At 49.2% G+C, this 15968-nt stretch overlaps 1 protein-coding gene across 1 annotated transcript; it reads right to left on the bottom strand.

Annotated features, from left to right (window-relative positions):
• Window positions 1–7089: 7089 nt before the first annotated feature.
• Coq7 (coenzyme Q7, hydroxylase) lies at window positions 7090–14995 on the bottom strand. Its single transcript, XM_021646952.2, has 6 exons — window positions 14848–14995; window positions 11153–11331; window positions 9876–9990; window positions 9316–9455; window positions 7815–7883; window positions 7090–7287 (listed from the first exon to the last, which is right to left on the bottom strand). Exons 1-6 carry the CDS (start codon window positions 14918–14920, stop codon window positions 7210–7212), a joined length of 654 nt encoding a protein of 217 aa, XP_021502627.1. The 5' UTR covers window positions 14921–14995; the 3' UTR covers window positions 7090–7209.
• Window positions 14996–15968: the final 973 nt, after the last annotated feature.

Here is a 15968-nt window from a genome sequence, read left to right as displayed (position 1 = left end):
TGCTTATGTCTAGACCGAGGTGGAAAGACACTTCCTAACTGTAAGCATTGCTCCATAGCTTGGAATCTGTGAGGAGCAAGCAACGGCTTTGTTCCTGAGGTGTAATGTGAGGAGGGGCCTCCAGTTCCCAGTGCGATGCCCTTCCCGGCAAGATGGGTTATATCCTCAAACCACGAACCAAAATGTATCCTTTCTCCCTTATGTTGCTTTTGTCGTTTGTTTTTTGTTTGTTTGTTTTTTGGTGTTTTTTTTTTTCTTTTAATCACAACAGAGAAAGTACCTAAGACAGAAAGCTGCATGAAGAATTGAGAATGTCTCAAAAACAAGGCAGAAACAAACACAGCAGGAAAAAAAGCATTTTGGGAAGAGAAAGGTTGAGACACAGAAACACGGAAGTAGGGCTGGCAAGCGTGGCCACCCCTGGGCTTGGGTGTGGGTGCTGACGGGCCAGAGGTCTGACCACCGGCAGAGGGGAACCCTCCTTCCTGTCAGACTCTCGGGGGACATTCCCAGGTGCTCACCCAGCTCAGGGGCGGGGGCGGTGGAGTGGGAGGTCATTCCGACTTGCAGCTACTTGAGTCCTCCGTTGCTGTTGAGTCCACCTATTTGTTGACCTTAGATTCCTTTGCAGATGTGGGCCTAGAGCCTGCTCAACTCCAGGCGCTGGGAGGTGGTGAGTAGGCAAGCAACAGACCGGCGAGGGGCTGGGAGGACAGGGGAGATGAGGGTTTTAAGTAAGCGGTGAGGATGAGGACGCAGCAGGGTGGAGGGCAGCTGAGCCCACGTGTGGGGTTAGAGTTCATGTTGCGAGTCAGGGTGTGCAGGGAGAGCAGCAACCATCAGTGCTGCCTGGCGCTGGAAGCTGGCACCTCGCAGGGAACCCCTGGACAGGCACGGTCTGGCTGCGCCCATATTCTCGCCTCTCTCCCTTCTCTGAAAAAGCACATGACTCCATCAGGACCGGGACACCTAAGCTATGTGGACAGCGCCACCTGGCACACTCAAGCGCGCCCTCCTTTCTGGCAACACTCAGGTGTGGCATTTGGGGACGCTCTCTTTTTGCAGCCGGGATCGAAGGGTGGGATTGCCAGGGCCAAGCTATCCCCCCCCCCCCCCCCCCCCGTGGCGGTTCCCTGCCTCTCCCAGGTGTCCTTCACCCAAGCCATCTGTAGCTGTCCGCCAGTCCCGCCTCGGGCTCCGCTCGGTGCGCGCGCGCCCTCTGGAGGCCAACGGCGTGGGCCGTCCTCGGGAAAGTGTCCAGGCGTGGTCCTGAGGGGCTGCGGTGGGGTCACACCCCCTTGAGCTGCAGACAGCCCTAGCGAGCATTGAAGACCTGCTGTAAAAGACGGGTTTTATGTGTTTTCTCACTGATTCCACTCCCCACTGGCCCCCCTTTCCCCAGAAGGCTCGGTTGAGCTTCCCTTCCCCCAAAGCTGTGTTATGGAGATGTTTGCAAGGTCCTGGAGTGAGGCTCAAAGAAAGAGGGGTCTCCATCAGCGTCAAACCCTTGCACCACAGGGGTGGGCATGTAGGCCCGCGGCTCTGCAACAAGGCCCGGTGCTGCAGACAGCAGTCACCAACAAACACCTCACACTGAGCTACACGTTCAGAGGGTCCGCTGAAGCAACGGGGTCAGGCAGAAGAGAAACAGGTTCACAGAGAGCGAGCGGCAGCCTCCAAGATCCGCACCGTCATTCCCCCACAAGTCAACCAGAGAATCCAATCGGAGCACCGGAAACTTAGAGTCGGTGTGCCATCGTTAGCCGGGGAAGGTAAGGACCACCGAACAGAAACCACCAAGGGCCTGACAGGATGGATTCTGACTGGGGCTGAGGGAGTACCCCGGAACTGCATTTGCCACCTGCTCTCAGGTTGGTACACCGCTGTTTGGAGGAGGGAGGGAACCACGGGCATCCAGAGAAGCCTAGCTCGGCTGCCTGTGGAAGCGTGGTGTTTGCAGGGACGGCTCCTTCATCATCCTGGCATCAGCTCTGGGTTCTGTCCAACTTTAAATCATATTTCCCTGAAAGGTCAGACTGGTAAAGAGAGGGAAACGACAAGGAACACTGACCGCATGAGGACATGCTGCAACGGAGTAATGATGGCGGGGAATCAGAACCTCTCCGGCCTTGTCCTGGAAGCTCTCTGAAGCATCAAGGACCACCAGCCCTTCATTTTGAAGGGGAGGCTATACACACAACAGTTGACTGTAAAATCCTCCGTGTGTGACTGAGGCATCTGGCCTAAGAGCGTTACCGTGGGAAGGCCAGAGCAGGCACCGGAATCTCTGAAGACACTCTCTGCTCAGCACCGGAGAAGCAGAGGCCACAAGATCCTTGGAGCCATATGGACTGCCAGTCCAGCTCAGTCTGAGCACCAGGCTCAAGGAATATGTCAGTGACCGAGAAAGACAGCCACCAGGGACCTTTAGCCTCTCTCTAAGCACCCACCCCCACCCACAAACACACAAACCATGAAGCCTCTGCTAATGCCCTGGATTGAAACTTGCTTTTAAATCCAGCATAGAACTGTGTGATTTTATTTTTATTTCTATGGCAGAAAATCTACACTGTTAAACTGAGTGTCAGTGGGTTTAACTATATTCACAAGCAGTACAATGGGCACCACAAATTCTAGAACATTCTTATGATATCCCTCCCCCAGGAACCCTTATCTACCAGGATAAGGGTTTCTCCCTTCCCCCCCCAGCCCCAAGCACCCACCAATTTCCCCTATCTCTGTGAGTGGCCTGTTCTAGACATGCCATACAAATCAGATCATAAGTAGCCTTTGGATCTGGCTTCTTCTATTGCACATAGGTTTGAAACTGTGGGAAAGCATTACTGTGGCATTGCCCCTTTGACCAGTGTTCAATAAACAGTCCAGGGTATTCACATCAGCATCCCTCTCCAGGACCTTTCTCATTCTCCTGTAGCCAATCGTGTTTTAAGGTCCAGCCATGTTCCAGCACGGACTGATGCCTCGTTTCTTTTGATGGCTAAATAACATTCCATTTTCTGCAGAGACCATTCTTCATTTGGTTCCTCAATGGGTTGGCATTTGAGTTGATGGGATACAATCTGCCATGGACATTCACGTTGAAGCGTTTGAATATGTTTTCAATCCTGTTGGCTTAACCTCAGGTATGTAAACTACGCATCTGAGACATGATCACTTCCCAAAGTAGCTGGGGCCACTGACTTCGTGACTAGGGGCACTTGAGGTTTGCAGGTTCCTTCCCAGTGCTTCCCATTGGGGTTCCCTAATGACTGATGATCGTGAACATCCTTTCTTGGTTGATCATCCATACAAATGTATCTCCTCCAAAGTAATATCTATTCAAATCCTTTGCCTGTTTTTCATTTGAGCTATTTCTTTTTACTGAGCTGTAGATGTTCCTTGTATATTCTTCTTGTGGGGGGGGGGGTTAAAACATAACCCAGGATATCCTGGAACTCCTTCTGTAGACCAGGCTGGCCTTGAATTCAGAGATTCACCTGCCTCTGTCTCCTGGGTGCTGGGATTAAAAGCATGAGCCACCACGCCTGGTTTCTTTACGTATTCTTGAAACAAGAGTCTTATCAGATAATTTGCAAACACCTTTCATCTTCTACATTTTCTTTCAACATCTTGACTTTCATGGCATAGGTTTTTAGTCTTGATGGAGTCTGGTAATGGGTTCACTGTTTTATGGTAGGTGTAATAGGGCTGCTTTTGGCTATGGTGTTTTATTGCAGCAATAGAAAGCAAACTAAGATACATGTAGACTTTGACATATTTGAAGTTAATTTTTATATGTGCTGTAAGGGTCAAACTCCTTTTGTTTTTGTTTTGAGACAGTCTCACTATGTAGCTCTTGGCTGGCTGGTGCTCACCATGTACACCAAGCTGGCCTCAAACTCACAGAGCTCCACATGCCTCTGCCTCCGGAGTGCTGGGATTAAATGTGTGCACCACCCCACCAGGCTTCAAACTCGCTCTTTACATATGATGGAAGTCCAACTGGTACCTTTAAAACCATTAGCAAAAACACAGGTAAACAGCCTCTGTTGGTCCTGGATGACAGGAATCCCAGCTGAACTTTTGCTGAGACACACAGGAGTCTCCAGCGAGCAGCTATTTGAAAACACCCTTTCACCCAGGAGAGTTAGTTCTTTTCCTTCAGTCACATCCGCATTGAGCACCTACTGAGCGCATGACTCAAAGATCTGGATCTCCTGGATCAAGGTACTGATAAAGGTCACCAGGAGCGCCGTGAAGCGAATCACCCAGGGCCAGGCAGGGGGCAGGGCTGGTGGGGTTGTTCTTGTGAACGGGAGCGGATTGATAAGCTCCAGCCAGTGAAGCTCTCTCTAGAGTGTCCATGAGAGCCTTTCAGGGACATCAGATCAGGAGGGTTAATCCTCTGATGGAGTCATAACGTGACCATAACGAGGATGTGGAAAAAAAGGAGGTGGTAGCTCACTGGGGGCGTGTCCTTGTGCTATGTCTCCCTCACCCCCAAACCCCTTCCAATTTCCTTCTCTTGGCTTCCTGTCCACAATGGAGACTCCACCACAGTGCGTGGAACTGAACAACCACGAACTGAAAACACCCCAGAATCTTTATTCGTTTAATTTTTTCTCCCAAAGATTTTGATCACAGAGACAGGAACTGGGCTATGACAGTGGGCTTCTTCAAGGGACCCTGGAGTTTGAACGTGAGTGGGGGGTGGTGAGGGATCTGACAGCCATGTCCACGAGGGAAGGCATTCTAGGCCAAGGGCACAGCCACTTTGAAGGGCATCAGACAGGCCTGTCCCTGGCATTTGCGAGGAGCCCATGGAGGCCAGTGGCTGGAACAGAGGGAGGCAGGAATGTGCCCAGAAGGTCACCCAGACCTTCAGGTCACCCAGAATCTCGTTCGTCACCGTGCGGAATTTGCCAAGGAGCTGGACTAAGCTGGTGGGGATGAGCTGAGCTGGCTCACTGCAGCCAGGGTGAAAACGGATTGTGGGAGGACAAGAGTATGAAGGAGGCTTCTGGAATCATCTGGGCAAGAGAGGGAAGCCAGCGTCAGCCCCACTGCACCATGGAAGGCAGTAGGAGGGTTTCATATATTGACACCACATGCTCAACAAGGGATGGAGGTGACAGGGGCAGGAATTAGGGGCAACTGCAGCAGGTAACCTTGCTGGGTACCTGCACCCTGGCATCACTGCTAGCCATCACGGAGGCCACTTTGGAAGCAGACCTGGCACTGCGAGGAGGGAAGCGGCTCAGCTTGGGGCGGTTCAGCCCCAACATGCTTTTCCACTTCAAAGTGGAGGCACTGGATAGACAGCTGGAATGGGAGGCGAGGACAAACACCCACAATGAGACATCCAAGGTAAGAGTGTGGACAAGAGGGGGAGGTGTAAAGAGCGAGCCAGGAGCCTTCAGGTTGGTGTGCAGGTCTACTGTTTTCACAGTTCACCACCTGCTTGAAAACATCACCCTTAGTAAGTCTTCTGCTTCCGCCCCTCTCACTTTCCTTCCTTTACATGGGTACCAGTATACTGTGCACTAGGACAACTGAGCTCACGCAGGAGAGAAAGAAACAGACACTACAGCAACCTGAGCTTGGCAGCTCAAACTATACTCAAACCTGCGCTTGGCACCAAACTATGCTGCAGGCCTCTGAAGACAACCACATGGAAGAATCGAGAGCCATCTTTACCTCTTCTTAGCATGTTTATTACTACCACTTGGTCACAAAGTTAAAACCGTTTTTGTTTTTCTTTGATTGTATTGTGTGTGTGTGTGTGTGTGTTTCTGGTCCTGAATGTAAGAAGAGGGTGTTCGATTCCCTGGACCTGGAGTTATGGATGGTTGTGAAACTAAACTGCGGTCCTCTGGAAAAGCAAGTGCTCTCAACTGCTGAGCCATCTCTCCAGTCCCTTGTTTTCTTTTCTTGATGCAGGGTCTCACTATGGGCCCCACCTTGGTCCTAAATTCGTCATCCTCCTGCCTCGGCCTCCCGAGTTCTAAATCCACTGGCAGAAGGGGTTGAAGAGTGTTGATAGAAACTACCTGGTGCTCACTATTGTCCGACACCAGAGCCACTGCAGCAGGCCCCAATTCACCGAGGGTGCTGATGAGAGGACACGAGGCTGTGGGAACCACTGATCCTGGGACCAGGCGAACCAGGTCAGAATTTTAGGTCTACAACTTAACTTTATTTTCCTTGCTGTTATTGCTCAGACTGACCTCCAACTCCTGCCTCACCCTCCCAGGTGAGTGCCAATTGACATTCTGAGAGGAGAACCGCTGATCTTTTCACGTTGTTATTTTGGTTTGGTTTCTGTATTTGACAGGGTCTCGATATGTAGCCTTGACTACGAATTGGAAGGCAATTTGTAGACCAGACTAGCCTACAGCTCACGGAGATCCACCTCCTTCTCCTTCCCACACGCTGGGATCACAAGTGTGCACCACCATGAGCCCAACCTAAGCATATTATTTGATTAAGGTAATGCTGTCCTTAGTCTACAAGGACTGCTACTGAAATACAGAAGGCTCAGGACCCTGTGAACAAAAACTTCCTGTTTGAAGATCTGCACAGTCACTCCCTGGATGGACTTCCCAGTCTCATTTAGCCCATCTTAAACAGTCTTGTATTTTACATTACCCTTTTTTTAAAAACCTGCAAACTCAACTTATTTTCCACTTAAAGATTCCTGTAGGGGCTGGAGAGAGGGCTCAGGGTTTGAGAGCACCTGATGCTCTTACAGTGGACCTGAGTTGGTTCCCAGTTCACCACTCTGTGTAACTCCAGCTCTAGGGGATCTAACACTCTCTTCTGGCCTCCACAGACACCCAAACATATGAACGCACAAACATACACACACACATAAATAAGGATAAAATAAATCTTAAAAAAGATTCCTGCTAACTAATGAATGATTCTTTTTTCATTCCTGATGTCTTAGGCCATAATTAACCAGGAGAGCAAAGGAAGACCAACTGTAGGTACTATAAGGCGGGCAAAGCCAGACCCCTGCCAGCCTCACAGCACAAGGAAACTAGTGCTGAAGTTTCATTACTAGAAAACAACGAGAAAAACCCCAACCACCATCTCTTGTACTTTATTAACAAAATACACACAGCAATAATTATACACCGTCTCCTCCACAAGCATCACTACTTAAGTTACAACTGTCTTTTCAAGAAGTGGATCAATGGACATACTTTAAATTCTTTCTGATAAATATATTGCTGCACTGCATCCGGCCTGGATAGCTCTCTTCAACAAGGAGTATGCGGGAGCCTGTGAGAACAAAAGGCTGGGATGTAGCTGGGCGGTACAGGGCCTGTCTACCATGCACAGCACCCTGAGTTTGCTCCGCAGTACCCCAGGAGGAAAAAAAGTAAACAGGACAAAAGGTATGTTCAGTGATAGAGCGCCTTCCCAGCACGGCCCAGGATTCAACCCTGGCAACCCAACCATGTGTGCTGCATCTAGGCGCAGATGTCGAACTGGGACTCACTGGTAGGGCAGGGTTTGGGCTCCTCTGGATAAGAAACAGAATCTGGGAAATCATTTAATTTGAAACATTCAGAACACTAGAAGCATCTATGGCCACTGAACCCCTGGTTTGTCTCGTGGGATAATAATAGAGTAAGGTAGGGGAGCCTCACTCTGGACCAAGGCTGAACTTGTGTACTTCTGTCAAGTAGCTGGTTCCCTGCCTTTAAACCTTTACTTTCAAATGTCTCTTTCTGGGAACAGAAGGCTTTGGCCCCTCAACCTTTAAAATGGTCCCCAAAGCACTACCAGTAACAGCTGGTCCCTACCAGTTCTGCATCGTGGTCCAGGCCTGTGTCATGGTGCTCAAGCTCTTCATCTCGAAACTTCTTGATGACCTAGAAAAGGAAAGGAATTGCAAGTGGAGGGAAGTCAGCACTCCAGGTTGCCCACTGCTCATCCTGTCTCCAGGCAGGAGCTTCAGGGCCTCGTGTACGGCTGAGGTTGACATGCTTTGCCTATGAAGGGCCAGAGCTCTTCCCTCTGCCATGCCATGGGTGTGGCTCCAGTGAGACTTATTTCTGAAACAGGCTTGGCCACAGGCTGGAGTTTGCCAACTGCCAACTTAGGTTTCAAAATTAAGAGTTGTTGCCTGTCATAGTCACTACTCTGTTGCTGGGAAGAAGTACCGTGAACAGAGCAACGGTTATAAAAGAGAGCCTTTAACTGGGACTCAGCGTTGTCAGCATGGCAGGGAGCATGGCAGCGCTTACGGTGCTGGAGCAGTAGCTGAGAGCTACCTCCTCATCCCCAGGCCAAGAGAGAGATTCTGGGCCTGGCATGAGCTTCTGAAACCCCGATGACATTGGCCCACCCCCAATGAAACACTTCCTCCAACACGGCCACACCTCCCAATCCTCCTAATCCTTCTCAAATAACACCACTCTTGATGACTGAGGTTTCAAGTACATGAGCTTACAGGGGTCATTCTTACTCAAACCACCACATGGCCAAATACAGAGATGCACACTCTCAGAAACCCGGCACTTGGAAGGCAGAGGCAGGAACACCAAGAATTAAAACCAGCTTATGTCTCAAAAATAAGACAAACAAAATCCAAAGAGACCAACTACTAGGGGGTGTGGAGGGATGATGCTGAGACAGGAGGATCCTCTGTACCAGCCTGGGCTAAATAGTTCCTTCTTTTCCTTTCAGAAAATTACCTGAGGCACTCAACCTAAAGGGTTTATCACCACCTTTTATTTTTAAGATTATAATTTAATCACATTTTTCCCTTCCCTTTCCTCCCTCCAAACCTTCCCATTTACCCCTCCATGTTCTCCCTCAAATCCACAGTCTCTCTTCTCACTAATTGTTATGTATTTGCATACACATATTTAAATATAACCTGCTCAGTCTGCTCAGTGTAATGCTACCTGTATGTATGTTTCCAGGGCTGACCTTTTGGCCCTGGACAAACAATCGGTGTGCTCTTCCCTGAAGAAGGCCTACTTCCTCAGCTCAGCTCTCCTCTGTGGCCTGTGGTTCTTTGTGTAAGGCTGAGGCCTTGTAGACTTTTCTCCATCCAGTTTTCCATGTTAGCTGGTGTCATCCTTGTTCAGCTTATGTGCTACTAGTCATGGATGTGCAGAGGCCACACCGACCTGGACTCAGGGGACACTGGTTCTAGGCTTCCCTGTGCCTGAGCTGTGTGACCTGTCTGTGTTTCCCCCTCAGCTGTCTAAGGCCCTGCCTCCCTGCCACTCTTACCACTGTCTTCTTCCCACCTGTCCCCTGCCCTTTCTCCACTCAGGCAGCACAGTCGGTCACCTGCAGCAGTTCCTCATACTTCCCAGGCTCCTCCTCCATCAGCTTGCGGATCTGGTTGTTGTAGTGATGAGCGATGGACTCCTCTACAGCCACGGTGCAGGCCATCGCTCCTTCCTTCCCCAGCAAGGCAGTCCCCGCCCCTGCAATCACAAACAGGGTCAAGCGAGAGCCACATGCTTCTGGTCAAGGGTGTCTGCGAGGCCTCCTGACATCTGGGCTGGTAACTCTCCACGGGAGGGCTGAGCTGTGCTTCTCGGGTGTGCTTCTGCCTCCTGAGTGCTGGGATTCAAGGTGTGTACCATCACACCCGCACTCAAGCTGCTCTCAGGTTAGACCTGTCAGGAGGCAGCATCTGGCTGTGGCTGCACTATCCTAGCTTTCCTCTGTGTGTATCATATTTTCTATTTATAAAAGTGAGGGCTCTATCTTAAAATAACATAAGCAAACAATTCAATCAACTTTCTTGTAAATAAAGAAGATTAGATTAGGTCATGACAAGGGTTTTAGGGGCATGAACAGCCATCCCCAAGAGCTGAAGCAACTCCTGGACAGACACCTACCCAGTGCAAAGCCTGCCACGTTCCACAGGGGCATCAAAATTGTAGGTCGGACCCTGAATGCGACCATTAACTCGTTGAACTTTTTCAAATGATTCTTCTCTTGATCCCACATTTTCTGGGGGGGGGAAACATAAAAGGAGGCAACATTACAAGGGCTTCTTCCTATACCCTGGGGCCATGACCCGGCCAAGTACACAGGAGAAACAAGGAACTGGTGTAATGCTATCTTCCTATATATTCATGAGATAAAAGCAAAACACAGAAGAATCTAAAAAAAAAAAAAAAGCCTGCAAGGCAAAGGAAGAACCAAGTCTGCACCTCCTCAGACAGAGCTAAGAGTTCCACTGCCACAACTCCAGACCCACAAACACCTCAGTAACGCAGTCAGCTTGTACACTGAGCTTTCTGGAACCCCACTGAGCCACCGGCTCAGGCAACTACAAGTGAAGGTAACGGACAAGAACTGCATCCTGAGAACTCGGCAGGAAACAGAACAGCAAGGAGAGGTATTCCCCTGCATTGGGGGACTCTGGGTAGCCTTGACGTGCTTCAAAATAGGCGCATGTGCAGGAGACACAAGCAGAAATACACCTCGCGGGATGCGCTCTGGGGACTGGGATGTCGGAGGGGAATCTAAAGCGACGCCTGCTCAGCTACCACTTGGTCAGGCATGGTGCCAACGGCTCTGCATGAGCTTGTTTGCTCCCCAACCAAACCCGATGAGTCGGGAGTGACTGGGCTAGTTTGCACCCAGGGAAATGAAAACCTAGAGGCCATGTGACCTCTTCAAGGTCACAGAAGGACGCGAGCTAGAAAGGAAAGCTGGGTCTCTGCGACTGTTAACCCCTCTCTCTGGCACTCTGCTAAGACGAGCCTACGAGAACCTGCTCGCACACGGAACCTGGCCCTAACGGAGGGATTTTCAGCCTTCTCTGCCACAGAACATTGACACCACAAACACACTCAATTTCCACACCCAGTCTTTCTCTCTTTTTATTTTTCCTCTCTCCCCATTCTTTTTTTTTTTTTTCTGACCTGGAACTTCCTGTGCAGATCAGGCTGGCCTCAAACTCACAGAGATCGGCCTGTTTCTGCCTCTGAGTGCTGGGATTACAGGCATGCACCACCACCCTCGGCCATATTCAATTTATGTCTGTGCTTTTACATAAACAGAACACACATGTGCCCTGCTACCCAGCGCCTCCCTTTGGAACACACAGCCGAAAATGACGAATGTGGGCTTCGGACACACTGTCGAGACATGGGGAAGAACCCACCTGAATGAGAGGGCCAACACTGCTCCGGCCCAGCACCGCCATTTGCCCTGCATAGATGCGGTTTGCTCCGTATTCGCCAGCATGATCCACCCGAATTATCCGATCCACAACTGCCCAGTTAATATTGTCTAAGGTCATTCCTGAACTGTGAAATCTGGTGGGAATGACTCTCCCATAAGCTGCAACGAGAATCCAAGTGACAACCTTACATTATCCGCACAAAACACTGACACGTCCTCTTTATTCTAAAAAACAAAAACACCCCCTTTAAAAAAAAAAAACCACAAATTTTTGTGTGGGTGTGTTGAAATGCAGGTGGCAGTCACAGGACAAGTTAAAGGAACTGCTTCTCTTCCCTCCTTCATGTGGGTCCCGAGATGGAACTCAGGCCCTTATGCTTGGCCGCAGGCACCTTTACCACGCTTGCCTGTTGTCCTTTTGCAGACTTAGAACCAAGGCCATGAGCAAGCCCTGAGGGCCGGACATATCCACTGGTATATTCTTTGTCACCTGCAAAGCTCAAACCCCACAGATTTCACCTAAAGCCTGGAGCTCTGTTTTAGACATATGGCCATCTGGAAAGGCTGAGGCCTGTCCTCAGCTGACATGACAGCTGCTTCAGTCTCCTCTCAGGCTGTACATCAGAGGCCCTGAAGCCATGATACTCTCCTCCAGTCTCCCTGAGAACATCGGTCCTGATGTTCTGAAGAAGCTCAAGGTACAAAGCCTGGCAACCCAGGCTGGGACTTCAGAGTTCTTTAATACACTAGTTCATGAACAGGTCTCTGAGGCCCCGCTTCACAGATTAAATTCTCCTTTAAAACGTATTTTCAGGAAACCAAAGGACAAACACTTTCACTATACTCTCCAAGCCCCAGGTCAGAGGCTCTCAAATGTTTACCTCCTCCCAGAAGGTTCTGGTAGTAAGGTGTGTTCACCCATATGAAAACCCCACAGGTCCTCTGGTTTGTCACTCTATAACTACCGTGTCTTTGAAAGATACTTCTTTTCACCTAGGCAAACATCAACATCCAGAAAATGGGTGAAAACATTCACATACCCCTTTGGTTCCTTCATTAAAAAGGCTTAAGGTCTTCGGACACAAGGCTACCCGGGGCAGGTTTAGAGAATCTGGCATGCACTTATGCTGTAGTTCTGAACATGAGCTTTGCTACCGTGTAGACTTTTAGATGCTGTACCTGTTTATTATGGTGCTGGAGAGCAAGCCCAGGGCTTGATGCATTCTGGGAAAACAGTCTACCACTAAGCTAAACCCACAGTCCTAGGAAAAACAGCACGCTGTGTACAAAGAAGCACGGATTCTGCAGGACTGGGATGAGCTTTGGTCTCCTGCGCATGACATGCTCTGCCTCACTCAGAACACTGACTCTAAAAACTGAAGAGATCAGAAAGCAGACAGAGAACCTCAGGTCTTCTGCCAAGAGTAAGGCTCCAACCGTTCCAGGCTGTCTTCAGATAGTGGGTCTCCATGTCTGTGGCCCACTATTTATGGGAGAACAACAGGACACAATCAGTGACCTGCTGCATTTCTGTGTTCAAGTTCAAGGGCCCGAGCTTCTGGCCAACTTGGCAGAAAGTAGGGTCTGGAGACAGACTTGATGAGCCAGTTTTACTTCTCAGCACAATCTTGCTTGCTTGTTCTCCTACTTGTTAGCAAAGAAAGGTAGAGGCAACCCAGTACCCTTTTTTCAAAAAAGCTACTGAGGAAAAGCAAGAAGCCAAGGAGGTGGGCCAAGTTCACACAGCTGGCTTCTGAGGTGTGGTGAACAGGACTGCTTGTACTGAGAACACACTGGACTGTTCCCTAAAATCCCACCTCTTCCAGATTCAGGCACTCAGTGACTGGGAGAGGGTCGTGAAGGTTCTGTGCTTTCTTCTAACCAAATCAGTATAGATATTTCTTATCTGTAAAATCTTCCAATAAACTCTTGCATCAGGAGGCAGAGGCAGGCGGAGCTCTGTGAGTTTGAGGACATCCTGGTGAACACAGCAAGTCCTGGGTAAGTCAGAGCTACAGAGTGAGATGCTATCTTAAAACCAAAGCCAAAACCTACCCAATAAGAACGCTATTTTTATTTTTCAAGGAGAAACACACATTTGAGATGTTTTATTAAGCCAGACGTGGTGGCTCATGGCTATAATCCCAGCACTCAGGGAGGCAGAGGCAGGCAAGATCTCTGTGAGTTCAAAGCCAGCCTTGTCTACAAAGTGAGTCCAGGACAGCCAAGGCTATGAGAAACCCTGTCTCGAAAAACAAAAAATATTTTTTTTTATTATTATCATAAGGCTAAATGCAACAAAGCCAAGTGACTTCATAAATGAAAACAAGAGATTCTTGTTAACTCTTCACTGGGTTAGCAAGGGGCCTTAAAGCCCACATCCCTGTGTCCTGACTGCCTTGTTTACACACTTTAAAATAAAACTGAAGCCCGTTGCCCAGAAGCTCTTAAATGTGCTGTTCCAACAGTGGTGCCCGGGAGATTTGAAGTGGCAAGTGAGAAGGTTCTAAGTGGGTTGTGAATACATAAGTAACATACTAAGAGGCTCTTAAAAACTCTCTTCTAATCCATTTGTCATCAGGGAAAGCCCCATCCACAGCTGGCATGTCTCAAATAATATCCCATCACTGCCAAGTACTCTTCTTTTTCAGAAAGAAAAGCAGCTTTGGAAGCAAGCCTCGGTAGGCACACAAAACAGTATCTAATAGTTTCATATCTTGTTATGGTGCGTGCGTGTGTGTGTGTGTGTGTGTGTGTGTGTGTGTGTGTGTGACTGCTCATCAATTTGGGGGCAGGAAATACTGGCTTACTCTTGACCATAAGGATGCGGTTTTGACGAAGTTATTTCATAGGTTGTAGTATTACAGAAACACATCTCAAAACTGCAAACAGTACTGGCATCAGGCAAAAACAGAGATCTAATGCCTGAGGATTTCGTTCTGAGAAAAGGACCTCACAATTTTCTGGGGCAGCTCGGACACATGATTCAGACCTGAATCCAGATCCACCTCTCCATTCCAAATTTAAAGCTTCTCACGTTTTGCAAAGCAGACAGTCCCGAGAGAAGCTTGATAAAGATACAGATACCAGGGCTGGGAAGGGGAGGGCTCAGCAGTTCAAAGTGTGTACCGCACTTGCAGAGGGCTTGAGTTGGGCTCCCAGAAGCAGCATACAGGGCCTCACAAACTGCCAGTTATTCCAATTCCAGATTCAAACCCCGCTTTTGGCCTCTCTGATGCTTAACTGCTGTGTGCGCGCGCACACACACAGCCATAATTTAAAAATATATATATATTAAATAAATACAAAAAAGAAACATATCAACCCAGGAGATAATGAGCGGAAACGTAAAAGTCTGCATTTATAACAGGATGATGCTGGCGACGGGAAAAGAAAGTCCCGGGGGGGAGTCTACAGGGAGGACACTGGGGGACACTCAAGTGCCACACCTGCACTGACGTCACGTCACGTCACAGGTCTCCAAGGGCAGCCGGGGGAAGTTCACCCATTCCTGTCAATCACTTCGACGAGTACTACAAACCCCACCCCCACCCCGCGTCGCACGCCTATGACGTATAGAGGCCTTCTCCCCCCCCCCCTCCGCGACATCCGTGACCTCTAAATATTTCCCGGCGTGGAACTCCGCGCCGGACCGCCACGGCGAGTGGCCGGTACCTGAAAAAGGACCCCGAACACCAGTGCGCAGGCGCCATGCGGAAGCAGCCGCTCTCGTTCCCGGGCCGCTCATCGCGGGTGACAACGCAGCCACGGCCCCAGCGCCCGGGCCAATCGAGCTCTCGGCCCGGCGATGACGCGGACCGAGCCGTCGGGAACGCCCCCAGGCCTCAGATTACATCCGATTGGTTGAAAATGACGATGACTGTACCCTATTGGCTGTGCTCCCTGCCGATCATTGAGACGCGGTGTAGTAGCCAGGTCGGTTGTTAGGGATGAGGATGCCGAGCTGACGTGGGGCAGTCTCCAGGCGGACCTCTCCCCTACTACTGTCCTGCGAAGGCGACCCCTACGTTACTGTTGGGGCTTTTGTTTTCCCTGTTTTACAGAGATTATTTTTTCGCTTTTAAAAAATCTTAATCAGTAGTGATTACCCACTAAAACACGCCAGTTTTTGGTGTGGTTGTGGGCCTGACGGTTCATTTCACAGTATTTCCTGTCCCGTCCCGATTTTCCTGTTGAGATTTGTTTCATACATTGTTCTTCGTATTTACTTGGCCGTGTGTAGAGGCACACGTTAGTGATGAAAATGGCTGTTTGTTGCGGGAGGGAAAATTTAGCAGCAAGCATTTTACATCAAACATTTTAAAGTGCCTGTCCGTTAATATGACAGCTAGGGTCTAGCCAACAGAAATAAATGTTCAAGTTAGTAATGTATATAAGGAACAACAAAAAGCAAGGATGGACAGTTTATAGTGGGTGCCACCAGAGACTGGTTTTAGGAAGGCTTCAGTTTGCATCCTTGGTCTTCCTATATATTTGATTCATAGCTACTGTAAGATAATTAAAGCTACTAGGCTATATAACTGTAGTGTTAAAATTAGTGTACTTCAGAAACTTTAAGATTAGCCCAAGTACTGGACGCAAGTGCCAATGAGAGTGCTGTAACATTCCTGTAATGGTAGCTTAATTGTGGCTCTTTAAGTCTTCACATGTTCAAAACCTTTCCCATGTATTACACTTCTAGATCTGTCCTAAAGAGGGGAAAAAAGATGTTGACCTGTATGACGTCCTAGTTATTACTGGAAAATTTTTGGAAGTAAACTGTTAAAAATTGGAGC

The sequence above is a fragment of the Meriones unguiculatus genome, chromosome 14 (genome assembly GCF_030254825.1).
Source record: "Meriones unguiculatus strain TT.TT164.6M chromosome 14, Bangor_MerUng_6.1, whole genome shotgun sequence".
Lineage (NCBI taxonomy): Eukaryota > Metazoa > Chordata > Mammalia > Rodentia > Muridae > Meriones > Meriones unguiculatus.
The sequence above is the reverse complement of the archived record's forward strand: the minus strand, read 5'-3'. Positions and strand labels throughout refer to the sequence as shown.